The following is a 25,324-nucleotide window of genomic DNA, read 5'->3' on the forward strand; positions in this document are numbered from 1 at the left end:
GGCGACACCTTGATACTGGTGAGGATGGGAAGTTCCCTCACTGCATCCCGGAATTGTGTTCACGCCACTTGTCCTCGGCCATTTTTACAAGTACAAGCTCCCCGAAACACAAAACACAACACAATCCGTCATTATTGTAATCATTCTCGGGATATACCACCGCAGTCAGACGTGTAAGTCCAACTCCACCGCGGTCATTTGCGATCTAGAGATTGTGCTGCTTAGCTCCCAACCGTAAACTAGCGAATGCTAATGCAGTTGGATGTTGTTGTTTGTTGCAGCTAATGCTAGGCTAAAGTAGTGACATGCTAAAGCATTAACTACCGTTAGACTGCGAAGTTGGCTCCGAGGCCTTGGTTTATTTCTACAGCAGTGGGTTTGGTTCGGCTTTTCTTTTATTGTCGATAAATGTTTCGTGTGTACAACAAAGTTAATACTCGAAATGTGAAAATTAAAGTCCAGCTTTCACGCAAAATACTGCTCGTTAGCTAACTAGCATCGCTGGCTTGTGTTAGCCAGGTTAATGGTTGCTAGCTCACCTGGATGGTAATGTTAGCTGACGGTATTGACTGTAAATCACAATATAATGTTGACTTTTGCTTAAGGGCCGCTCATGTGCAAACTTAAATATATCATCTTGATAACGTTGGCGACAATTAACTAGATTGGAAGCAAGCGGTGTGGTTGTCGTGTCTGTCCATGTTGTGTGTGTGCGCATTGCGACAACGTTGAGGTTAGGTGTAGGCTTCTTTATTGAGCTCAGTGGCTGATGTTATATCACTGGTAAAATGCTAATACCATCACCAGATTACACACAGATGTGAACATACAATATTTCTCATTATTTTTAAGTAGTTTAACGTCGATTGGGTAATGTACATCAACAATTTTGTGAATATTTCTAAAAGATTTGCCAGCATGTGTTACCCCGGGTATTTTCATGTTTTTCTCGACTGTCATTATCAAACAGTTTATAAATGAACCACATGCTACATGTCTTTGACAGGATAACACTGAGTACTTGTATTGATATGTGGAGGAGAAACTCGTGTTTTATTGCCAAACATTGTGCAAACTTGCAGAACTTTATAGAAGATCCCAAATTTAAAAAATGTACCAAATTCTTTAGGCTTGGTTTTGGACAGGTTATGTTGGTTATAATAGTGGATTATAATATGATATCCCATGTGATCGTGTAATGTTAATGATGAGCTGTAACACGTGGAAGAATATACATGAAAAACTGGCAGACAGTGTGAAAGATGATGATTTATCCAACCTTAGAGCTAGTTAAAGTGGAAATGACCGTGAGTTAGCAGGATGTTAGTTAAAATGGGAATTACAGGAGAATGTGTGTGAGACTGTATGTGTCTGGCTTTTATATTTGTAATTAGCCCTTGGAGAACAGAGTAAAGCTTTGCTGATGCTGTTCAAATTCACTAACAGCATCTTGCTCTTCTTCTCAGGAACAGCAGTCATGTCAGACTTCATTGAGAGCGAGGCTGAGGAGTCGGAAGAAGAGTTTGATGAGAAAGACCTAAAGCCTAAAAAGACCCAGAGGTTTATGGAAGAAGATGGTGAGATTTGAATAACTTTAGCTCAGAGTATCATGTTTCAGAGGGGGGGTTGTGTGATGTGTTGAGCACTCATCTGTCATGTCTCCTCCAGATGAAGAGGAGGAAGAGAACACAGAGGACCAGGACGAGCGGGGAAATTTACGCGGACTCATTGATGATGGAGACGAGGAGGAACCGGAGGACGAAGAAGAAGCTCGAAAGAGTGGGAGTGGAGGGGCGAGTGACTCAGAAGAGGAAGTGAGGCATCGACGAAAAAAGCGCAGTAAGATCATCAGGTGTTTTTAAAGGGGTGCAGCCTTTATACCATGTATTGTTGCAGGTTGTTGTTAGTTTAAAGAAGTCTCAAATGGAGAGGCTGTACTGGAACTCTACAGTATGTGTTTAAGCCTGTTTCCATGCACATGCTTCTCATTCCCATCAACCTCTACATGGCGCTAAATCCAAAGAAAAATCCCCCCAAAAAATCGCATGCACTTGTGACTCATTCTCTCTAATGAGTGGTCTATGTAAAATGGCCTGGCCTCTTAGTTGTATTTACAATTGGGAGGTGGTGGTGAAGCCAGAAAATTCCCATTTACTGATTTTGAAGTTTCATATTCTGCTATTGAAGACTGTTGTCTGGGTTCGATGCGTCAGACCTGACTTGTTTATGTTACCTGGTTTGCCAATGGGCAAAGGGGCAGCAGCAATGTCACATTTTTCTCAACACTGAATGGCAAAGGAAGCCGAAACAAACTATGATTGTGGACAACTGTGAAAGAAAGAGGAAAACTTATAAAAGTACGAGGCATCAGAATTTACAATCATTGATCAGAGTAAGCGTGTACTTGTCTGTGAAGTTTGTTATGTAAACTGCCAACAGACAAGTTTTTTGCTTTAACTAATGATGTTCCCGGGAAAATTAAGGCTGACTGGCACCATTTCTGTTTTAATGTCTCTATTATAGACGAAATCAATGAATAAGCTCACAGTTGATCCTGCGTTGATGGTAGTTGTGATTTTGAGGAAAACTGAAACACTTCAGTTTGCATCAGCAGCACCAACAGTAATACTACTTAGAAACGATAAGGGGAAGAAAGTTGTCTGTTTCCATATTAATGTAACTTGGCCCCTTAGAAATTTAGACACTTGTCTGATTCATTCTCAGTCTGTTCTCAGTCTCTCAGGCAGTTGCACAACAGCTTTTCATGTTGACTGCTGGCTGACTGTCACAGCATGTGTGGTGCCATAACATTCATATTGGAGCAAGACTAATAAATCTGCCAGGTCATAAATTAGTTTATTACAGATACTGTATATGGGTATGTATGTACATATCGGCTGATAAATAACGGATAAAAACTGTTGCCTCTTCACAAATACTTATATCTGTGTGCCGCAAAAATCTTATATATCAGGGTATATTTAGTATTCGTTGTAATATTTTCACTGCACTGCATGAGATTCCCCTTTACTTTTGTCTCATAATATTGTAGGATTAAACATAAATAAGGTAACTCGAAACTGACTTTGGATCAGGTCCTGGTGACATTTCAAGATGTACTGCCAATCTGTAATATTGCAATTACATATTACAGTTTTTAATGAGTTCCTTCTGTGCTGGATAGTAGATGTTAGAGTGAGATGATATACATTTATGAATAATCAGAACAGACATTGAACATATTTCTGGCATCTGTTGCGGAGGTAAAGCAACAGGTTGCCTCCCTTTTACTTCCTCTGCTTTCAGCTCCATATGTTGTGCAGCCAGATGTAGCCAATATGTGGTTGATTAACCTGGACAGGTGCTGCTTGATGTTAGTTCTGTGCTGGCGTGGTGTATAATCTCCCTTCATGTTTTTTCTTTCTTATCAAAGGAAGTGACTTTGTTGTTTCAGCCGCATTTGCTGCGTTCTGATAATCACATTAAACAAAACAGAGGCACTGTTTTTACATTGGTAGAAATGCAACATGTCTTGAAGTTGTCTTCCCTGACGAAGAGTTTTTCTCTCTGCAGATTATGATGACTACCTGGATGATGATGATCTTGACCTCATTGAGGAAAACTTGGGTGTTAAAGTGAAAAGGAGGGTAAGAATCACTCTATTCTTTCTTTTCAGCCTCTGATAGTTTGCCTGACATCCAGCATGTTCATGTCATCTGTGCACACTCTAAAATGTAAAAAAGTTTAAGATAGCTCTGCTGATGCTTTACCCGTCTTGTGTCACAGAAGAAGAAATACGACCGTGTAAAAACTCTTGACGATGATGAAGAAGATGATGACGAGAAGGACTTGATCGCAGATGAGATCTTTCATGCGGATGGAGATGGCGATCTGGAGGACGGCGAGGCTGTCGATGAGCCTGTGCATCATGGAGATGAGGAAGACGACTTAGAGGACGAAGAGTCAGGTAGGCCTGGGTTAAGGGACTTTTATCTGTCTTGGAATATAGCAGAGATGTAATCGAGGAATGTAAACTTTCTAAATGATGTGGTATATAATTCATCAGTTTTTAAACTTGTGCTTTTTTCCAACAGATATAGATGATTTTATTGTGGATGATGATGGCCAACCCATCACCAAAAAGAGGGGCAAGAAGTTCTCAGGATATACGGATGCGTGAGTGTCGTAGTTTCTACAGCAAATCTTGAGATGTCTGTCCCCTGAAAGATGTAGCATTTGTAGGGCAAGAAGATTGTTTTTGCCTCCATTACAAATATCACTCTCATTCATAAACAGTCAGACAATAAAAACAAAATGGCGAGCTGCCTTAAGACATGTGGTAAGGGAATCACATTATCACTGCTGCTTCTCATCTTCACTGTTGCTCCTCCCACAGAGCCCTCCAAGAGGCCCAAGAAATCTTTGGTGGGGACTTTGACTTTGCAGACTTTGATGCAGATGCCTACGACCAGGGCGAGGAGGAGGAAGAGGACCAAGATGAAGAGGGATGGGACCGTCCCAAGAAGCAGACTAAGAGGAGGCAAGGCAGGAAGAGCATCTTTGAGATCTACGAGCCCAGCGAGTTGGAAAGTAGTCACATGACCGACCAAGACAATGAGATCCGTACTACGGACATGCCTGAGAGATTCCAGGTGTGTGTTTGTCAGTGTTTTTGATGCCAGTGATGTTGATAAGCGGTTGTTAAATTCTTAACTTCTATTCTGTTGACTCTGTTTACCTGACGGTGTTTCTCTGAGTATCAGTCGTCCTGATTTTGTTCTCTGTCTTATAGTTACGATCCATCCCTGTGAAACCTGCTGAGGATGATGAGCTGGAAGAAGAAGCAGAGTGGATCTTCAGACATGGCTTCTCCACTCTTACTATCTCCATGCAGGTACGACCTTTGACATAGCATATACTCAGGAAAAACCCACACAGAATTGCCAAAAATGTTACCTTAGATTCCCATGTTGTGGGATGTATCATTTCCTAGATCTGAAAAAAAAGTCTGTTTTTTTTTGTGCCCTAAACAGGAGAGCACAGATTATCTCGACAGGGGGACAACCACAAACTTCAGCAGGAAAGGCCCCAGCACAATTGCAAAGATTAAAGAGGCCCTCAACTTCATGAGGAATCAACAGTTCGAGGTACAGAAAGCTCACTAAACCATATCATGAATTCACTTAGTCTGTGTCCTTTGACTGAGGTTAATCTCTCTAAAATTCATCAACATTATGGTTTTAAGAAGAACCTTTTTTTTGTTTTCCAGGTTCCATTCATAGCTTTCTACAGGAAAGAGTATGTGGAGCCAGAACTCAACATAAATGACTTGTGGAAGGTCTGGCAGTGGGATGAAAAGGTATAGTCAGTATTGCTCTATTTCCAGAAGGAATATTATTTAAAATGTAATCATCTTTGCATACATATGCCACTTCTTGTTTCTTGACTTATGAATTTACATTTTCTACCCACCAGTGGACTCAACTGAAGACCCGGAAGCAGAACCTGACCCGTCTGTTTCAGAAAATGCAGTCCTACCAGTTTGAGCAGATCTCGGCTGACCCTGACAAACCTTTGGCTGATGGCATCCGTCCTCTGGACACCGCTGACATGGAGAGGTATGTCTCAATAATACTGAAGGACTGAGGCGGAAAATGTTATGACTGCACTGAACACAGAAGAATTGCAGGAATGTCCTGAATTTATCATATATCTGCTATTCACCTATCCTTACAGCTCTTCTTCTGTCCCATTCAAACCTATTTTATCATATTTATAGGCTGAAGGATGTGCAGACTCTTGAAGAGCTGGGTGATGTGTACAACCACTTTCTGCTCTACTATGGCCGAGACATCCCCAAGATGCAGAATGCTGCCAAAGCAAACAAAAAGAGACTCAAGAAGATTAAAGAAGTGTCAGAGGATGGTAAGATGCATGTGTCTGATTTGTTCATTTCATTAAATGGTGATGGATCATTGAATTGAAACAGTTATTTCAACAATTTGCTACATGACTGATCGTCTGCCTCTTTAGGTGAAGAAGAGGAATTGGAGGTAGAACAAGAAGAAGAACCAAAAGGACCTGATCTCAAGCTGGCGTCTCGTAGAGATATGTACAGCATCTGTCAGAGCGTAGGACTCGGTTAGTCTCCTTTTGTACCACACACACATCATTCTCAGTGTGTGCAAGTACCCTCATTCTCTTTTTTTTTTATTCGCAACTTGGTAGTACTTCATCTTCTTTTCCTGTTCCTTTCTTACTACAGATGGCTTGGCTAAAAAGTTTGGGTTAACTCCAGAGCAGTTCGGAGAGAATCTGAGAGACAGTTACCAGCGTCACGAAACGGAGCAGTTCCCAGCTGAGCCTGTGGAGCTGGCCAAAGATTATGTTTGCAGTCAGTTCTCCACTCCCGAGGCGGTGCTGGAAGGAACCAGGTACATGGTGGCCATGCAGATTGCTCGTGAACCTCTGGTTAGACATGTTCTCCGACAGACCTTTCAGGAGAGGGCAAAGATCAATATCAAGCCCACGAAGAAGGGCAAGAAGGTATGGACACACAGCAGAATGTTTTCTAAACTTGCAGAGTGTACTCTTGAGTCCCATTCCTAACCTGCATTGCCGTTTGCTTCCTTCCTGTAGGAGGTAGACGAGGCTCATTTTGCCTACTCCTTCAAGTATCTTAAGAACAAGCCTGTGAAAGAGCTGAATGGGGATCAGTTCTTGAAGATGTGCTTGGCAGAGGACGAGGGGCTGCTTACCATTGAAATCTGTATCGACCTTATAGGGGTGAAAGGGTAAGTACAGTGACAATACTGACAACCTGAAGAAATATCTGTCAGTGAAGTCAGAACAGGGTCTGCATAGGATGAATTGCCTCAATCCAGACAAAGGGGATGGGTGGAAAAATGCTTCACATAAGAATCTCGATTCTCATCTCCTACAATTCAGAATCAGTCTAATACCAAAAATTGTTTTTAGTGAATGTAAATTAATAACGGGATGTTGACGGAAGGAAAAAGATGGAACTCAATTGCATGGGAAGTGCAGCATCCAGACAATCTACAATGTTTAAGTTATCTTGTAATTCATGTAATTCATCCTCAAAATGGCAGTGTTTGCAAGTATTTCTTTATTAAATGACTAAATAATTACCTTTGCGAGACAACGTAAAGTATATCTATATTGCAGATATTTTTCACATCGTCACCCAGAGACTAATGGTAATGTAGCATAGCAGCGATCAGCAGTGAAAAACGAGACCGGCTGACCAACACACAATAAGTCAAATCAAGTCTGAAGTGAAGAAAATAGCTCGGTGCTCAATGGGCTTCACCTCGCAAACTCTGCACATGCACAGCGTCTTGAACAGTGATTGCTTTCCCTGGAGCTAAAGGTGCAGCAAAGAGGCCGGTCTCCACTGCTGCGCTCCACTGCAGAGCACTACCCCTCGTTTTGTTTTTCATGCACAGGCATGACTGTAAGATTCACTCGAGAATTGCTCTTGAATCAGGCACCCAAGAATCGGATAGGATTGTAAGATGTGATTTCATGATTATAGGCAAAACAAGAATTAAGGAAGCTCGCTACTCACATCAAGTTAGTTTTACTCACACAGATGGGGCAATCATAAATATACAAACACATTACGGTCTTATTATTCCTGTCAGTTTTGCTCATGCACATTCCTTGGCGATAGAACCATAGATGTGATGTGACTTACTGTTGACCTATTTTCAGCGTCTGCATAGACACCCAGCTTGGATGTTGGGGTATAAGAGGGGTTGATAAGTAGGATAGGTCCCCTGAGTATTGTGTCTTGAAATTCTGAGCTGCAGCTTATGTTTTTATCCACGTCCTTGTCAAAAAAACATGGGGCTTTTGAATTATGACTCCGGTGATACTAAGGCTCTCCTTTGTGTCTTCCCTCTGCTTCTCCTCAGATATGCTGGAGACCAGACGTACTTTGATGAGATCAAACAGTTCTATTACAGGGACGAGTTCAGTCACCAGGTGCAGGAGTGGAACAGGCAACGAACTTTAGCCATAGAGAGATCTCTCACCCAGTTCCTCTACCCTCAGATGGCAAAGGAGCTCAAGAGCAAGCTGCTTGCAGAGTCCAAAGAGAGCATTGTCAGGGTAATGTATCATGATGTGTCTCCGTTTATTGTAATCTTACATTATTGTATCAGCGATCCGCACAGGAAGTCAACAAACTGCTAGCACATGCCTCATGTTTGTAAAGTTGTAGAGCAAAATATTTCAAACAATCCTTAAACAACGTGTCTGATTAGTGTTTTAACCTCGGATCTAATTATAAACTCTGTGTTCTCTATTTCTTCTCGTAGTCCTGCTGTCGTCGGTTGTATAACTGGCTTAAAGTGGCTCCTTACAGGCCAGATCAGCAGGTTGAGGAAGATGATGATCTGATGGATGAGAGTCAAGGCAAAGGCATCCGGGTGCTGGGCGTAGCCTATGCACCCAGCAGGTATGTGCCCCACAGTATTTTTTTTCCCTCTGATATATCTGTAGCCAACCATGTAAGACCAGACAATGTTTGCTGCATAAATTACATGTTTATGTATTAATGAAGTTTCTTACTTCCAAACTTTGTTCTCACAGAGACACACCAGTCTTCTGTGCTCTGATCAACGGGGAAGGAGAAGTGGTTGACTTCTTGCGTCTTCCCTACTTCATGAAGAGGAGGAATGCTTTTAGGGAGGATGAGAGAGAGAAGAAGGTACAAGCAGAGTGCATCCGACAGATTATTTTCTGTTATAGAAAAACATGTTACTGGATGCATCTTTAAGACATTCGTGTGTGTCATCTTCAGGCCCATGACATTGAAAATCTCAAGAGGTTTCTGACTGGCAAGAAACCTCATGTGGTAGCGGTTGCTGGGGAGAACAGGTAAATAGCTGATTTCTTGTGTGATGGAAAGCTACATGGAAGCATTTTGAACAGTATTCACAAGTTATAATAAAAACATGCTGTGTGTGCAGAGATGCCCAAATGATCATGGAAGACATCAAGAGGACTATCAGCGAGCTTGAGCAAGAGTCCTCTTTGCCTGCCGTGGGAGTGGAACTTGTTGACAATGAACTGGCCACGCTGTACATGAACAGCAAGAAGTCTGAGGTAAACAACATCCACACCGTACACATGCGCACATCAGTGGTTTCACTGTTCAACCATAACAACAGGAAGTTCACTAACTGGGATGTGACCCAGTGTTTCCTTAGCTGCTTATTTAACCTCTGACCCTCTGCTGTCTCTCCATGCAGGTTGATTATAGGGATTATCCTCCCTTGCTGCGACAGGCTGTGTCGATAGCCAGGAAGATCCAAGATCCTCTGATGGAGTATGCTCAGGTTTGCAGCAGCGATGATGATATTCTCTGCCTCAAACTACACCCGCTACAGGTGAGAGATTGAAGAAATGGTGATGTGATTTTATCTTCATCTATATATTTGTTGGTTTACATTGTTGAAGCACGATTGCTTTGAACAAGTACATCACTTAAAGACTAAATTAATTACTTGAGTGATACGGTTTTAAATTTTTGGCGTATTGAATAGTCAGGGTTGTTTGTTGCTTTGTGAATATATCTTAATAGATCTGCAGAGATTAGTTGATTAATCAATCAGTTGATCGAAAGAAAAGCCGGTTGTATTCAGCCTGAACATCAGCAACGATTATTAAAACTTGACTCTGCGGCTTATGTATGTTCCTCACTTTCGTTCTCAGGAACATGTGGTGAAGGAAGATCTGCTCTGTGCTCTTTACTGTGAATTTATCAACCGTGTCAATGAGGTTGGAGTGGACGTGAACAAGGCCATCGCCCATCCTCACACTCAGAGCCTGGTCCAGTATGTCTGTGGTCTGGGACCAAGGAAGGGCTCCCACCTGCTGAAGGTTTGTGTTAATGCTGCTGTCATATCTGAAAGTGTAGCGCCTTATCTGCTGATCTGTTAACTGTCATGGTCCTTATATTTGTGCAGATTCTGAAGCAGAACAACACTCGTCTAGAAAACAGAACCCAGCTGGTCACAATGTGTCACATGGGACCTAAAGTTTTTATCAACTGTGCTGGTTTCATCAAGATCGACACAGCATCTCTTGGGGACAGGTTGGTACCTCTTGGGGTTCTTTTACACACTCAGACCATTCAGATGTTTCCCATAGTGCAATTATTTAGCCTGTTGTGAGGTTATTTTAAATCATTAGTTTACTCTCTGAAATTTTCTACACAGTACGGACTCCTACATCGAGGTTCTGGACGGATCTCGTGTCCACCCTGAGACGTATGAGTGGGCTCGCAAGATGGCTGTAGATGCCCTGGAGTATGACGAGTCGGCAGAGGATGCCAACCCAGCCGGAGCTCTGGAGGAGATCTTGGAAAATCCCGAACGTCTCAAAGATCTGGACCTGGATGCCTTTGCTGAAGAGCTGGAGAGACAGGTCAGTGTGTGTGTGTTGAGGATTTGACTGCAGTGATGTCTCACACATTCTGCTGCCAAAGTAACAGCTAAAAAAATATCTTACAGTGCAGAATACTAATGATATTTAGTCTAGACTCAGACATACCAGACACCACTGTGTATTTCAGGAGCCTGTAAAGCCAAAGAAACGTTGGCCTCGTTTCACATCCCTAACAATCATTGTTTTTGTCTTTGGTTGTCCCTGTAGGGTTACGGCAACAAGGGAATTACTCTGTATGATATCCGTGCAGAGCTGAGCTGCAGGTACAAAGACCTGAGAGTTGCCTACAGAGTGCCCAACACAGAGGAGGTCTTCAACCTGCTCACCAAGGAGACTCCAGAGACCTTTTATATCGGTAATACACACTACACCAAAGTACACACATTTATCTATCTAATTAAACTTCACCAAAGCTCAATAATATATACTTTACTCCTAACCATCAGCCCTGAGCGTGAGACGTGGGTGCAGTAGTCGTAGTGACAGTAGAAATGCAGCTTCAAAGACCACAGGCTGGTGTGGTTAATGTCTTTGCCTCCTTTTCTTCCAGGTAAGCTGATCACCAGTATAGTAACTGGTATCGCTCACCGGCGGCCTCAGGGAGAGAGCTACGACCAGGCCATCCGCAACGATTCTACGGGGCTATGGCAGTGTCCCTTCTGTCAGCAGGACAACTTCCCTGAACTCAGCGAGGTACCACACACCTGAGTTTCCTTCTTTTGACAACTTGATGTTCTCATGAAACAGCTAGTGGAGTGCTAGATCTGTGAATAAAGTTCTTAAATGGTGTGGTCTTGCCAGCGCCCTCCCTTTTATAGCCATGGCAGCATCATAAAAATACTTATTGGATGCAAAATAAACATATGCCAGCACAGAATGTCTCATCAGCATTTCTTATTGTTTTCTATTTGCCATTTTGGGCCTGATACCGAGGTACAGGTGAAATGTAGAGCAAGACATATGTGATAAAAACATTATCGGTTTTCATGGGAGCTTTAGATGTCAGACTGTCCGCTGTTTTCTAACATTAAACATAATCTTTTATGTTTTGTGTTCCTGCTTTAGGTATGGAATCACTTTGACAGCGGTTCCTGTCCAGGACAGGCCATTGGGGTGCGGTCCAGATTAGATAATGGTGTCCAGGGATTCATTCCCACCAAGTTCCTCAGTGACAAAGTAGTCAAACACCCTGAAGAGAGGGTCAAGGTGAGGTGTTGTTTGTTGTTTTTCTTGTGTTAACCTCATTTTTCTGATAGATCTGATGAGTCATTGTTGCCCATTTCTGTCCTTGTTGTCTTATTTCCTTCTCTTGTGGCTCCTGCGTGATCCTTGATTGTTCCTCTTCCCACTCTTCCTTCAGGTGGGCATGACGGTTCACTGCCGCATCATGAAAATCGACATTGAGAAATTCAGCGTTGACCTCACATGCCGCACATCAGATTTGATGGACAAGGCCAATGAGTGGAAGCTCCCCAAGGACAGCTACTATGACTTTGACACAGAGTCCGAAGACCAAAAACAGGAGGAGGAGCTCAAGAAGAAACAACAGCGAACACGTGAGTGTAACGACAGGATTACTGAAATAATCAGAATAGTGAATTAAACGGTACACTGCTATACTTATGGGAAATCTTTACTTATAATACACTTTTTAACCCATGATTTACTTCCACATCACTGTCCTTATAATATTTGCCTGTTCTTTGCGTTCCCCTTTTCTCTCCAGCATATATAAAGCGTGTGATTGCCCACCCCAACTTCCACAATATCAGTTTCAACCAGGCAGAGAAGATGATGGAGACCCTGGACCAGGGTGACTTGATCATCAGACCCAGCAGCAAGGGAGAGAACCACCTCACCGTCACCTGGAAGGTAAGAAATGGATAGAGGCATACAGCAGGGTGTACATTTGCATGTAGATAATGCAGCCATTAAACTTTAATGTCAAGAGTTTCATGTTCAAGTCTGACTGTGCGATGTTTCGCAGGTGGCTGATGGTATCTACCAGCATGTGGACGTGAGAGAAGAAGGCAAAGAGAACGCCTTCAGCTTAGGGCACACTCTCTGGATCAATAATGAAGTAAGCAAATCTTTTCTCCTCTTTTGTTTTGCATGATCTTGTGCTTCATGATCAAACCTACAGAAAATGGACTGAAACATGAGTGTTGTGAAAGCGTTCCTAAAGAAGTCTTTGCATTCTCTGCAGGAGTTTGAAGATCTGGATGAAATCACTGCTCGGTACATTCAGCCAATGGCTTCATTTGCCCGCGATCTCCTGGGGCACAAGTACTTTCAGGAGTGCCATGGGGGAAACAAAGAGGTACACATTGATTCACTCTCCAGTCTATTTTGTTATCTTTTTAATGTTATCTATTTGTTGCACCTCTCACATCTCCCGTTGTCTTGTTTTCTCTCTGACAGAAAATGGAGGAGTTACTGGTGAGGACAAAGAGGGAGAAGCCCACTTTTATTCCGTATTTTATTTCAGCTTGTAAAGATCTGCCAGGAAAATTCATACTGGGCTACCAGCCTCGCGGAAAACCACGGTGAGCAGAAGGTTTTTGATCACTCGCTGTAATGAAACCATGAGTAGAAAATATTAAATAAACAAGTTGGGCTGACTTTAAAATGTAAATGTTGCTTTTCCTCAAAGCTGTTCCTGCTTTTATAAAAACCACAGAAACCGCAGACGATGTAATTCAATGCTGTGAATACTCTCACAGTGACATATGGTGACATGCAAATGCCCAAAGCTGTAGAAATTCAACACGCTGTCTTTTTTCTCTTTTAGGGTTGAGTTTGTGACCATCACCCCCGATGGCTTCCGCTACCGTTCACAGATATTTCCCACAGTGAATGGACTTTTCCGTTGGTTTAAGGACCATTACCAAGAGCCTGTGCCAGGTATGGACACACCATACCTGTTGTTTATTGTCCTTATTATGCCTTTTATATTGTGAGTTATTATCTAACATTGTCTCCCTTGTCAAAGGCATCACTCCCAGCAACAGTAGCCGAACAAGAACACCTGCATCCCTGAACGCCACCCCGGCCAATATCAACATTGCAGGTGAGTCTTTCTCTCCTCCGCACACAAATCTACATTTTCAGAATAAGAGGAGTTGTATCATATTTTGCTCTCTCCTAATGTATTCCTTCTTCTCTAGACTTGACACGGGCTGTCAACGCGCTCCCACGCAACATGACCTCTCAGATGTTCAGTGCCATCGCAGCAGTCACAGGCCAGGGCCAGAACCCAAACACCACCCCCGCACAGTGGGGCTCCAGCCAGTACGGCTACGGTGGCAGCACAGGAGGAGGAGGAGGGAGCTCTTCTGCTTATCATGTGAGTGCAGCTTTTAATGTCGACAACCACAGTGGAAGGAATGAGATTGTTCTTATTGATAATGGTAAACATGGAGCTTAGAGCAAGCGACAAGATGTTATAATTGTGCTCGATCGGTGTTCGTTATGGCAAAGCTACCTACATTTTTCCTTTCTGAGAAACGTGTTCAATCTAACAAGCTCATACACAGTCAGGAAAAGTGCAATTATTACTTGAAGAATTTAGTTTCCTCATATTTAGACTCGGTTTTAGCCAGAATGTCAGATATGTATTACTATTACTCTTAATAACCTCATGCAATTCAATGAAATAATGTCAAATTGAAAAGAAATAGAAAAAAACTAATTTGAGAGAATATTGAAGGTGTATTCAGAATTGGCATTCAGAACATTCATAAATTAACTAAAATTATCAACACGATGTCAAGAAATAACAGTTTTGATGTTATGTCAAAGATGTCTATGTATTGCGCTGCAGGGATATCCATTGAAGTTAGCATGCTAACCAGCTAGCCCCTAGCTGCTTTGTACCTCAAGTAGTCCGATAGTAAACAACAGCAACGCTACCATGGTGCTCGAAGCTCCCAGTCTGGGCAAAGTCAGCTATTAGGATCGCTCGCTAACTGCACGGTTAACTAAGCTAACCGGAGCTACCATTAGCAGCAGTTAGCGGCTATGTTTGGAGTATGAATTTGACAGGTGGCCAGTTCTTACATGTAGCACCTTTTAAGTATAACTGAAGTTGAACTTGAATTTTGAAATTGAAGAAACATACACAAACAGTTTTTCTTTAATATTATTCTGTATCATGACGGTCTCTCATGTCTTTGAATACATTTTCTTCCTTTTTCTAATTAATAAGATATCGACAAAACCTCAAAAGACAAAAAACTCTGGGATGACTAAATGTAATTTCAGTTTGACCCATGACACCCGACACTTTCTTGTAGAAAATATATTCACTTTACTCAAAAAACTTTACTTCCTCCTCTGCAGGTATTTGCCACACCGCAGCAGCCCATGGCGACACCCATGATGACGCCCAGCTACTCCTACACCACACCTAGCCAGCAGACCCTGGGCACGCCGCAGTACCCCGGTTCCACCCCGCAGTCCTCGCACTCTCACGCACACGCTCACCCACACGGAGGCCACGTGTCACACCACGCCCATCACAGCGGCCATCACAGCAGCCACCACGGCCACTCATCGGGCACACCGTCATCCTCCACCTCATCGAGAGGACGGACGCCACAGCAGCAGCCACAGCAGCCGCAGCAGCCGCCGCAGCCGAAGTAAGTACAGGAGGAAGTGTTGATGTACTCAAAACATGCTTCCTGTTACATTCCCTCTACCTTTGTCTTTTAAAGTTAGACCCCTCTAAAGTCCCAACTGTCAGATTGTCTTTTCACCTCAAAGTCAGGACGTTCGATGTCCGTTTGAAACTCTTTCTGCCAGTAGATGGAGCTAAACACAAAATCACCATCATCTTCAGTCCAAGCAGCAGTCCCACCACTTAGACCATTTGTCCTTCCTACACTATCTTTGACTAAACCACCTCCCCCTTTCTCCTCCCTCTCCACAGGCCCAGCGGCAGCAACGCCTCCGCAGTGGACTGGGGCAAGATGGCGGAGCAGTGGCTGAAAGAGAAAGAGGCGGAGGGGCGGAAGAAAGCACAGAGGATGACGCCGCGACCGTCTCCCAGCCCCATGATCGAGAGCACCCCCATGTCGATCGCCGGAGACGCCACGCCCTTGCTGGACGAAATGGACCGATAGGACACGCAGGGGGGCGTCGCCACACCCCCCCTACCCAACTCCATCCTCTGTACTGCTTCTCCACCTGGATAACCCTCCACCTTCTGTCTCTCCCCCCACCCATCAGCCCTTTCATGCAGTTGAGCAATAGTCGGAGCCCTCTCCATCTTCTTCACCTCCTGATATTGTAGCTGCAGTTTATCAGTCTGGTATCACAGTTCATCTCCACTCCATCCCTTCCTGTTGTCCTCCCGTCTCCCCATCTCGTCCCAAATGTTTCACTTCCTCACCTGCAGCCAACTCCTCTGGCTGCATAGTATTTTGTATAGTCAGAATAACACTGTATATGTCATGCAGAAACACAGAACAATGACAGAAAAAAAAAAACTTGAACTGTCCGACAGCAGTTACATTTAGGACATGGACCTACACAGACAAGCTGTCCTATCTTTATTATTTTGCGCTTGGTTTTGAGTTTGATCCATGAATGGTTTTGACCGAGGGCCACAGTTAAGCTGCCACAACCCACTTTTCCTCCTTTTACGGTTGGTGGATTGTTTGCAAGCAGTTGCCAAAAGAGCGCTTTGCCAAGCCAATCAGGAAATTTAATTTTTGTATGGAATGCGTCAGAATGAATAAAACCTGTTTTTTTCTTTTTCTGTTTGAACATAAAGCCTCCACTCTTCACATCTGTCGAAAGCAAACACATCTGTGACTGTACAGATGCACAAACACGGCGCGTGTGAGTGATGAGGCTGATTTAAAAAAACAAAAAAGTAAAATGATTTCAACGAGAATCCTTTCTCTTGAACATGGATTTCTGCTAGTCGTCTGTCTCCACCGCACGCTGTATTATGATCAGCTGACTGTTTTGACTCCTGTAGATAGCCTCTAATGTATTGTCGACTATCCGAGAGCAACGTGCCACATTCAAGGTAACGTGTTTGTTTTTTTTGATGGCTTCATCTGCATTTCTGTGAAGTCAGTTCATGTTTTAAAGCAATTGATTTTAGTGACAAAACCTAAACAAGCAAAGTGGAAGCATCTCGCCATGTTGGGCAAGCGCGCATGGCAGCGTCAGAGGGTCATTTTTAAAAGTTATCTTAAATTTGAATCTTGTATCCTTAATGTCTGCAGTTCAGTGAGTATTTCACTTTATTTGGCGTCTGGTTATGATGTTTGCCTCCTTGTAGGATCTGATCTCTTCAGACACAGCCGCTGCAGTTGAGTCCCAGACAGTATGAACAGCTAAACGAAGACGTTTCAGCGTTTCAGATCTCTCTTAACACTATCAGCAGAAGATACTATTAAACTGACTTCCCGCTGTGTTTATACTCCTAACTCTGTATAATACTCCCAACTGCACGCAGGTCTTTCAGTAAAATGAATATATCGTCGTTAAAAACACATTGAATCTCTTCTGTGATCGTCGTGCAGCAGTTTTTCGGCCACTCTGCATCCCTCAACTCATGCATTCAGTTTATTTTTTGCATTAGTACAAACAAGCAGAGCTGGTATTCAATGGTGTGCTTCATTCTGCAGTGTGCAAAAGTATCATGGTCCCATAATACGTATATTGTTTTAATCAAGTATGGTTTTTGAGTACTCGGTTTTACGTCTCCTGCCAGATTAAGATACTGCATCTTCCTCGGCGAGGCTGTGATTGGTTCTCGGCAGATAGAGGAGAAAATGATGTCTCTGGCACTGCTGATGACCTTTTCTACCTGTGATCCCTTTAATAAAAGTGTTCATATTATACACTCTTGTTCAGAGTCTTGTTCATACTAATTTGGGAAACAAGCCGGCACTCTGAACACGTGATGTACATCTGATTGTGTGCGTGTGTTTCTTCACGGTATAAATATGATTAACTGGGAGAAAGAATGTGAAGAATTCACCAACTTTTGTGCCATTTACACTATTTTATTTCAACAGAAGGGCAACACGGTGATCAAAACCAGTTTATTTACAATTCATAATGTATAAGCTTTGAGTATATTTCTGTTTAAAAGCATAAGCAGGCTCGTGAAAACACACATTGCTTCTTCCTGTCTGACTTGACTTGAGTGGGAAAACCAATTAGCCTCGGGTGTAACGTGCTGCTCCTTTCTGTCCCTGCAAACAATCCCTCCTTTTTTAAGATCATGAGAACCCTTATGTCAGTGGAGAGAGATGCATTGTGGGTATGAGCGCAGTCATGGGAGCCAGCGTACGCATCACATTAGCAGCACAGACACATGACAGTGAGGAAACCAAACAAAAATGCATTAGGTCCGGTGCTGACATTCTGACCAACAACCAGAGAAAAATGTTGCTTCAGACGAACAGAAAGACGGAGACGTGTTTATGAAAGCGTCAAAGTGCGGTTTAATAAATGATCAAGAGGAGAATTATCTTTTGATAAATGTTCACAAAGCTGAGCTGGCAATCTTGTTCACAGTTTCAACTTAAGACTTAATTATGTCAAACAACTTCCTCTCAGGCTATTTGCAGATCACCACAAATACAAGATCATTTGGTTGATATGACATCGCTTTTTACAGGGTCTAGTCATGATATCCACAGTGAGCAAGCTGAGTCCATGTTTCAGTGTCAGTCTCATCCTTCAGTGTGCTTCAGTCGGTGCATCAGCAACAGTTGGACTTCCTCTTGCTGGGTGTGTGATTGGCCTCTGTGCTGTCTGTGAGCCCTGTGTTGAACACGGAAGAAGAATAAAAGGCTTTTACATTTGATAAAAAAAAAATTATTAACATGATAAAAATGGGCGAAAGCTATGTATTGTGACTATCAACAAATCCCATGAAAAAATCAAAAGCAACAATAAAGTAATCCTATAAATGACATCGTCTAAAAGTTTCAAATTGTTTAAAAACACAAATGTATTACAAAAATTCTGCAGTAAAAACATTATCCTATGTAGAAATGAATAGGATATATTCTGATTTTAGCATCGTCTTTCATATTTCAGTTTTAAACATTTGTGGCTGTTGGGATCGAGATTTCAGAGTTTACAAAGTGCACTTGAATGCACCATGAACAGTGACATGAAAACCATAAACATGCAACGAAAAATAATAACAGCAAAGGCAGGGGAGAAGAAACAGAATCAGTAAACGTTACTCAAACAGGTGTAATGACTACTGTTTAAATTAATGCAAAATGTTTACCATTATTTTTTAATTTAACCATCATATATTTGAGACCCGTTTTAAAAGACTTAAATGGACTTGGGAGCACCACCGGACACCTCACACATTGATTTTTTATTATTACGTTTTTTGACGATAAGAAAAATGTTGTCAAAATAACACAAATTTGTGTTCTAAATGTTTTGATCTCAACTGTAGAGGAGTAAGAGCCACAGGACACTGAGTGGGTTTGCTTGGGTTCATAGCTGTCATGAGAAAACTGATTTCCATGCTTCAACTGCAACTGGGAGATTAAACCTTTCTCTGGAGCTTCAGAAACTCTTACAAACCGAACTGGATAGATTCAAAAATAAACCACCACTGTCATCATATCTGAGAAAGTGACATTTGATGATACAGGAGTAGAAATTGGGGGACTTGTGAGTTGATAAATGAATCAAAAACACAGTTGAATATTGAGGCTGACTCACTGATGATGTCACCCACGTGCCTCGAGCCACTCTTCTCCAGCTCGGACAAAACGTTGGCCTCGAAAGTCAGAGAGGCCACGCGGAAGAAGAAATCCCGGACACCATCTCCTGGAACAATACAGAGAAAAAGAGAAGATTAAACAGAGAATGAAAAGCCGGTCGGGTGGTGGGCATAAAGATTTGTTCATGTTAATGTGTGTGTGACTCCCACCTGACTTCGCTGACACAGCCCAGTACTCCGCTTTGATTTCCTCTGACAGTCTGATGGCCTCCTCCTCGACCTGAGACAGCTGATCAGGAGACTGAGGAGTGAAATACACAGAGAAGTGAGTGAAGCTTCGGGCCACCGGTCAGATGTTCGGGCCATGCAGTCAAAGTCAATCAACCGAGTAGAGGATTGGCAAAAAATGATTCAGCAACTATTACACTTTCGATGGTTCCACATAGTCAAATTTTAAAATGTACTTCTTTTCGTTTGTTTGATTGTTAATTGAACATTTTTGGATTTTCTTTGGAACAAAACAAGACATTTGATAGTGCCACTTTGGGCACTAGAAACTTTTATAGAAATAAACACATTTTTGCAATTTTTTTCTTTTCTTTTTTTCTTTTAAGTTTTATAGAGCAACTGATGAATAAAAAGTGATTGAAAACAAATGTTAGTTGCAGCTGAAGATATAAGCAGAAACATTTAAACTAAAAGCTTTATTTAAAAAGATCATTCTGTTTTCTTACTGTTAAAACCACTCAATCCACAAAAACAGTCAAGGAAAAACTATGAAAAACGTAATATTATATATAGGAGACATATAATGCTCATTTTCAGGTACATGGGTTTATTTTGGATTACTACTAGAACAGGTTTTCATGCTTTAATGCTCAAAAAACACATCAGTTATCTCATACTGTCCAGTGCTACAGCACTGTATCCCCCCTCTATAGCTCCCGTCTCTTTAAGGTTCCCCTCCTGAATACCCAGTCTGCTCTGATTGGTCAGCTCACACAGGCCTGACCCAGCACCACTAACAACAACAGAGCAGCTGAGCTAAATCAATTCTTACATGCTAAACTAGCCGCATGGCGACATGTGATGTCACAAAGTCACGGAATCGAAGGTGAGACTACTGACGAGGCATTTCAGGAGCAGTGTTTACTGTGGGAGAGAGGAGCTTCTGTTGATGCATACTCTGAACTTTTGTGGAAAAAAAAACATAAAAGGTCTCCTTTAACGTGAATACTTGGCTTCTATAGGAATGTTCAACAAACATTCAACACAATTTTAATGTAGATTCATGACTGTCACTTATTTTTTAGTGTTACAACTAATGGTTATTTTTATTATTTAAAAATTCAGTTCACATCAATGACCGAATTCAGACACAAGCAGCAAATCATCTAATTTTAATTAAATATCGAAATTGTAGCTGGTTAATTTTCTGTTTTAGCTCAATCTCCATTTTAGTCATTTGTTAAAATCAAATTCACCCACACTGAGGTCCTTCTTGGTACCGACAAGGAACAGTAAAACACTGGATGGGTCATTTTCCTTCATGGCGTCCTCCAGCCACTGCCTGCACACACACACACACACACACACACACACACACACACACACACACACACACACACACACACACACACAATCAATCTTCAAATGTCATTTAAATGGTATAATAACAATATTGTAATGATGTGTTCCTTACCTGGCATGTGCTAAAGAGCTCACACTGCTTAAGTCAAATACCACTATGATGGCTGGAGGAATGGAAACACACACAGTGTGAACACAACAACAAACACAAACAGAGCATGATGACAAGGACGGAGACTGAACGACAGTCACCTTGCGCTCCTCTGTAATATGTTGAAGCGATGCATTTGAAGCGCTCCTGACCTGCCGTGTCCCACCTGAAACAGAGCAGACGCAGCTTTATTGTTCTTGTTGGTGGAAATCAAAAGAAGAGCAGAGAGAGGAGCTGTTGGATGTGGGTCTTCTCCGGCAGATACAGTATGATGGTTGTTTAAAGTAGTATGCATTGTTTAAAACTGAAGAGTTTACAGCTATGCCAACGACTCTGAGGCTGTTTCTACAAAGCTTGGGCCGTCATGTCTGATATTTTTCACAATATCGAATGTCAAACAGCTGTTATGGCATCTTCAGGCTTTTATTTTAAAAAGAAAAAGCATGCAGAGCTGTCAACGCAACAGGGGCAAGGTGCATCGAGACTTGGGAAGCTACTTCAGGTTCACTGGCGTGATGTGGCGGCATGCATGCAACCATGTGACATACAGACATGGAAAAGATTATCAGCTCTCAAATTTGGCAATTTTTGAGGTTTTTAAGAGCATCTTTGCTGTGAGCAGTTGCTAAGTCTTGTTAAAGTCCACCACCCAGCGCTGTTTGCTCCGCTGGACTAGTCAAGTATCAGCGAGCATCGATAATATTGTCTATCGCGGTTTTAGGGCAGGACAATATGGTGATATATAATTTTGGACAAAAAATTCCAAGACACGCATGACTAAATAGCTTAACACAAAAAAGAAGAGAGAGCTACGGGGTTTAAGAAAGCATTACTGGCCAATGAAAGAGTCCGATCATGTAACAGATGTGAGCATTCTTTGTTGAGTTCATTCAATGTCCTGTGCAGTCTGTCTTTCTGGGTAATGACCCCTTAAATCACATTAACTCGACACATGTGCACTTACATGCATGACCAAAGCCAACAGGAAAAACATGCCGTTTAAGGCACTTAAGAGTTTAAGGCACAAGCTAATGAAATCTAGAGGATGTTGTATAACCTCAAAAGTAGGTATATAATCATGTGATTTGGTTTAAATTTAGACCAGACGTTGTATGTGATCAAATGAAGGTGGGGCAGCATTAAACAGACCTTGTTGACTTGATCTTGTTTTGACCCTGATGATCAATCAGCACAGTAAGTGGCTTCATTAGTTTAGGACTCAGTCTATGAACTGAGTGTGTCTCTGTGCTATAGCGCCATACTTACAGCTGTAGACTGAAGGGAACGCCGAGCACCTCGAAACGCTCCATCTCGAAATCCACCCCAATGGTCGCTTTGTAGTTCTTATCAAACACGCCCTTACGAAACCTCACAGGAACAAGATAAGAGAACTACAATTATCAACAGCATGTGAGGAAATGACAGTTTTGCTGTTATGATGTATATGTATGCTATTGTGTTGCCCAAATATTGAAGTTAGCATGCTAAGCAGCTAGCCCCGTTCCACATGTCCTCTTTTCCCCATCAAACTGGATGTAACTCAGTTAAACCTATCATGATAATTTGGACCACGTTTACAAGTTCAGAATTGAGTAAAACATCTAAAAACAGGCGCACAATCCTCTACTTGAGCTACTTATTTGTGATGCCTCTTACCTGCTGATCAGACACGTTTTCCCAACCGCCACATCTCCTACTACAATGACCTTGGCGATGTTGAAGCTGCCAACAGAAAGCCAATGTGGAAGTATGAAACACACAGCAGCGTTAACATGCAACAACATGCTGAGATGACACTTTTTAAACCCTTTAAAATATTCAGCATGAGCCCCTGCTAATGTTATATTCTCAAATAACTTGTGATTCTTAACAAACCAGACATGAAGCACTTAACAGGGCTCTTTCTGCTCTTATTTGAACAAATTCCACAAATTAATGGAAACTTGGTATGATTGAAGAGCTCTTAAGCTTTTCAAAAGGGATGATGAGCTGCTAATCCTTCAACATTCATTTACAATCTAAAAAAGCACGGCACAGGCTTGCTTAATCGTTTTAACTCATGACGTGCTGAGAGTTCGCTTTCTGTGAAGTCTCTCTTGCCCAGAAAAATTAATTTCATACAAAGTCATGAAAACAATTTTCTTTCTGCGTATAACACAAGATCCTTCGCATAAATCTGATTACAGGAGACAATATCTCAAAGGGTTACTAAGGTCGCTAAGTCGCATTGTCGGGTAAGGAAGGCACGAGGTTGATTTGTTAAAAACAATAAAAATATGGGGCATCACCAGCCTCATCCGTTTAATAATCCACCAGTCAGATGTGATGGGTGCGGTCAACATAGCAGACATAGCACGACTTAAAGAGCATGACTTTCATTCGATTGAAACACATATCAGAGTGTGTGTAACCCTTCTGTGATCTTACTTCACTGCGCCTGTCTTCTGTACCTGGCACACAGCCTTCACCTGTGGGTGGAAGCCATCTTTGGTGTGCAGCGCTGCATATGGACTGAAACACTGTGAGGAAAGTGGGAGGAGGAAACAGTCAGGCACTAATGGAGAAAAAGCACACTGGTCAATAGATCGATGAGATTAATGACTGACTTTCCTGCTGAGACTGAAAGATGATTGTCATTTATTAAAGCAGCTGTAAGTGTTATTGTTTTGGGGTTTTTTTGCTTGTTTTATTAAGATAAGTGTTAATAGCTCTATATTCCAGAGTAGCATATTTTTAAAATTAAAATAAATTAAAATAATTTTTAAAATTAAAAACACTGATTACTATAAGCAGGTAATCACAGGCCGATACAGTAAATGTATTACATTTGCAGTTACATAAATGTAAATGTAAATGCAATATTTTAATATTTATTATTTTATTTTCACTCAAGTGTGACTTTTTTACAACACTAGTCAGTGATGTTCCTTCTGCTCTATGCTCAACCAATCATTTATCAAATCTGTCGTCTGGGTGTTGTCGATGTCGATGCCTGGCAGTGTAACAAAGAAAAGAAAAGAAAAGTCAAAAATCGATGTGTTGAAAAAAGAAGAATAATGATCACACCGAGTTGGTACACAGAGGGTTTTTTTCCCCTGGCAAATAAAACAATCCACAAAAAAGAGAAGCAGCAGTGTCTCAGATTAAAACCATCTGTGTCTTCCTCAGATTTATTACACCTATTAAACAGCCTTCAAGGTGGAGAAACACGGTGCGTCAACAACCTTAAAATCGAGTCACAACAAAAATCACCATGACGGTAGCTACAAGGTTTTCTGGGGACAACAACATCTTGCCAATTTGTAGAGAGGCAACAATGAGACTCCTAATAGTGCGACCATCATGGTAACACTGTTAGCTGTAATTGAATTACAGAGCATGTGTGTGTGTGTGTGTGTGTGTGTCTGTTACTAACCCTTGGGAGATGAGTAATGACCCGGTCCTTCTTCACAGGGGGCAACATGCTGCTGCAGTGGATAGACACACACACATCTACAAGCTGCCACTCTCACTGACAGCACACACACTTTTCATTCACTTTATGAAGACACAAACACACAAACACACACTTGAATTTCTTTTTCTTCCCACACAGACGGAGAAAGACACAATGTCTTCCAAGTTTTCCTGAAACAGAGCAGATAACAAAAAGTTAAAATGAGACAGTTTGAAGTGATCCTCCACATAATCATCCTCTAATAAACATTAATACAGTTTATTCTTACTACATCTAATACAGGTGTTGTCCTGTGGCAACCCAAACAGCATTTAGTCTCTCTAAAGTGACATTTCTCTTCTGCAGATTGGAGGAAGGTGTGGTAGAAACAGAGACTTCTGAAAAAAAGAAACTCTGTGATAACAAAAACAGTTTAAATACAGATTTAAGTAAGTTGAACAACTTCACCTGAAACTGCTGGGAGATAAATTGTTGAAGGATAAGTGTCCTGGCTGTGGAGATGTGATGTGAAATCCAAAGTGTGTCGAGGAAACTAATCCAGAACAAAATGACGCTCAGAGCAACGAGCTGAGTCTCCAGACAGACAAACACTCAATTAAAGAGACTCTCCAAGTCATTAGTGACAAGAGGGGGGAAAACACACAGTGAGTAACCTGTCACACAGCGCCACCCTGCGGCCAGAGTGTGATCTTACTTCACTTCCTGATGCTTAATATCTTCAAACTGTATGTAACCCAATATAACATGTAGCTACATTTACTTTTTGAAGGAATGTCTTAATGTTTTTTTAAATGTTTTTTTTAATCCTGTGGTGAAGCAGAGTACATAAATATACAGTAAATATACTGTTACAGATACTGTCCACCAGCGGTCTGAACAACAGGCCTTCTTACCAGTTTACACTCCGGTACAGCAGGTGGCGACA

At 41.9% G+C, this 25,324-nt stretch overlaps 2 protein-coding genes across 6 annotated transcripts; one reads left to right on the forward strand and one right to left on the reverse strand.

Annotated features, from left to right (window-relative positions):
• On the forward strand, window positions 1-17,339 carry supt6h (SPT6 homolog, histone chaperone and transcription elongation factor). 4 transcript variants are annotated; one of them, XM_084372819.1, is made up of 37 exons: window positions 1-18; window positions 1,467-1,577; window positions 1,669-1,839; window positions 3,574-3,647; window positions 3,787-3,967; window positions 4,095-4,176; window positions 4,397-4,652; window positions 4,793-4,894; window positions 5,034-5,147; window positions 5,270-5,359; window positions 5,476-5,618; window positions 5,780-5,925; window positions 6,034-6,141; window positions 6,266-6,546; window positions 6,640-6,794; window positions 7,941-8,136; window positions 8,346-8,485; window positions 8,620-8,737; window positions 8,831-8,907; window positions 9,000-9,135; window positions 9,282-9,419; window positions 9,745-9,912; window positions 9,999-10,126; window positions 10,251-10,458; window positions 10,687-10,834; window positions 11,030-11,172; window positions 11,545-11,685; window positions 11,840-12,035; window positions 12,206-12,351; window positions 12,467-12,559; window positions 12,686-12,799; window positions 12,901-13,025; window positions 13,271-13,383; window positions 13,472-13,549; window positions 13,647-13,825; window positions 14,821-15,119; window positions 15,410-17,339. In XM_084372819.1, the coding sequence occupies exons 2-37, from the start codon at window positions 1,478-1,480 to the stop codon at window positions 15,600-15,602; spliced, it is 5,280 nt and encodes a 1,759-aa protein (XP_084228945.1). In that variant the 5' UTR covers window positions 1-18; window positions 1,467-1,477; the 3' UTR covers window positions 15,603-17,339. The 4 variants fall into 4 exon arrangements, with proteins under 4 accessions (XP_084228945.1, XP_084228944.1, XP_084228943.1 ...); XM_084372818.1 differs by lacking the exon at window positions 1-18 and adding an exon at window positions 24-90; XM_084372817.1 differs by lacking the exon at window positions 1-18 and adding an exon at window positions 37-173.
• Window positions 16,706-25,310, reverse strand: rab34b (RAB34, member RAS oncogene family b). 2 transcript variants are annotated; one of them, XM_084372824.1, is made up of 12 exons: window positions 25,293-25,310; window positions 24,847-25,005; window positions 24,358-24,569; window positions 23,370-23,461; window positions 22,599-22,664; window positions 22,209-22,310; window positions 21,044-21,108; window positions 20,904-20,955; window positions 20,690-20,771; window positions 19,412-19,502; window positions 19,201-19,308; window positions 16,706-18,270 (listed from the first exon to the last, which is right to left on the reverse strand). In XM_084372824.1, exons 3-12 carry the CDS (start codon window positions 24,403-24,405, stop codon window positions 18,209-18,211), a joined length of 768 nt encoding a protein of 255 aa, XP_084228950.1. In that variant the 5' UTR covers window positions 24,406-24,569; window positions 24,847-25,005; window positions 25,293-25,310; the 3' UTR covers window positions 16,706-18,208. The 2 variants fall into 2 exon arrangements, with proteins under 2 accessions (XP_084228950.1, XP_084228951.1); XM_084372825.1 differs by having other exon boundaries at window positions 24,358-24,409; window positions 24,512-24,569; window positions 24,847-25,310.
• Window positions 25,311-25,324: the final 14 nt, after the last annotated feature.

The sequence above is a fragment of the Pagrus pagrus genome (assembly GCF_965226575.1).
Source record: "Pagrus pagrus genome assembly, chromosome: 14".
Taxonomy (NCBI): domain Eukaryota; kingdom Metazoa; phylum Chordata; class Actinopteri; order Spariformes; family Sparidae; genus Pagrus; species Pagrus pagrus.

Bases quoted from the DNA above. Each gene is read 5' to 3' on its own strand.
- supt6h (XM_084372819.1), top strand. From the start codon at position 1,478: ATGTCAGACTTCATTGAGAGCGAGGCTGAGGAGTCGGAAGAAGAGTTT. The intron at 1,578-1,668 runs GTGAGATTTGAA...TGTCTCCTCCAG, and splicing joins GAGGTTTATGGAAGAAGATG to ATGAAGAGGAGGAAGAGAAC. The intron at 13,384-13,471 runs GTATGGACACAC...CCCTTGTCAAAG, and splicing joins TTACCAAGAGCCTGTGCCAG to GCATCACTCCCAGCAACAGT.
- rab34b (XM_084372824.1), bottom strand. From the start codon at position 24,405: ATGTTGCCCCCTGTGAAGAAGGACCGGGTCATTACTCATCTCCCAAGG. The intron at 23,462-24,357 runs GTTAGTAACAGA...CTTTCCTCACAG, and splicing joins TCATTACTCATCTCCCAAGG to TGTTTCAGTCCATATGCAGC. The intron at 19,503-20,689 runs GTGGGTGAATTT...TTCACTCCTCAG, and splicing joins GTACCAAGAAGGACCTCAGT to TCTCCTGATCAGCTGTCTCA.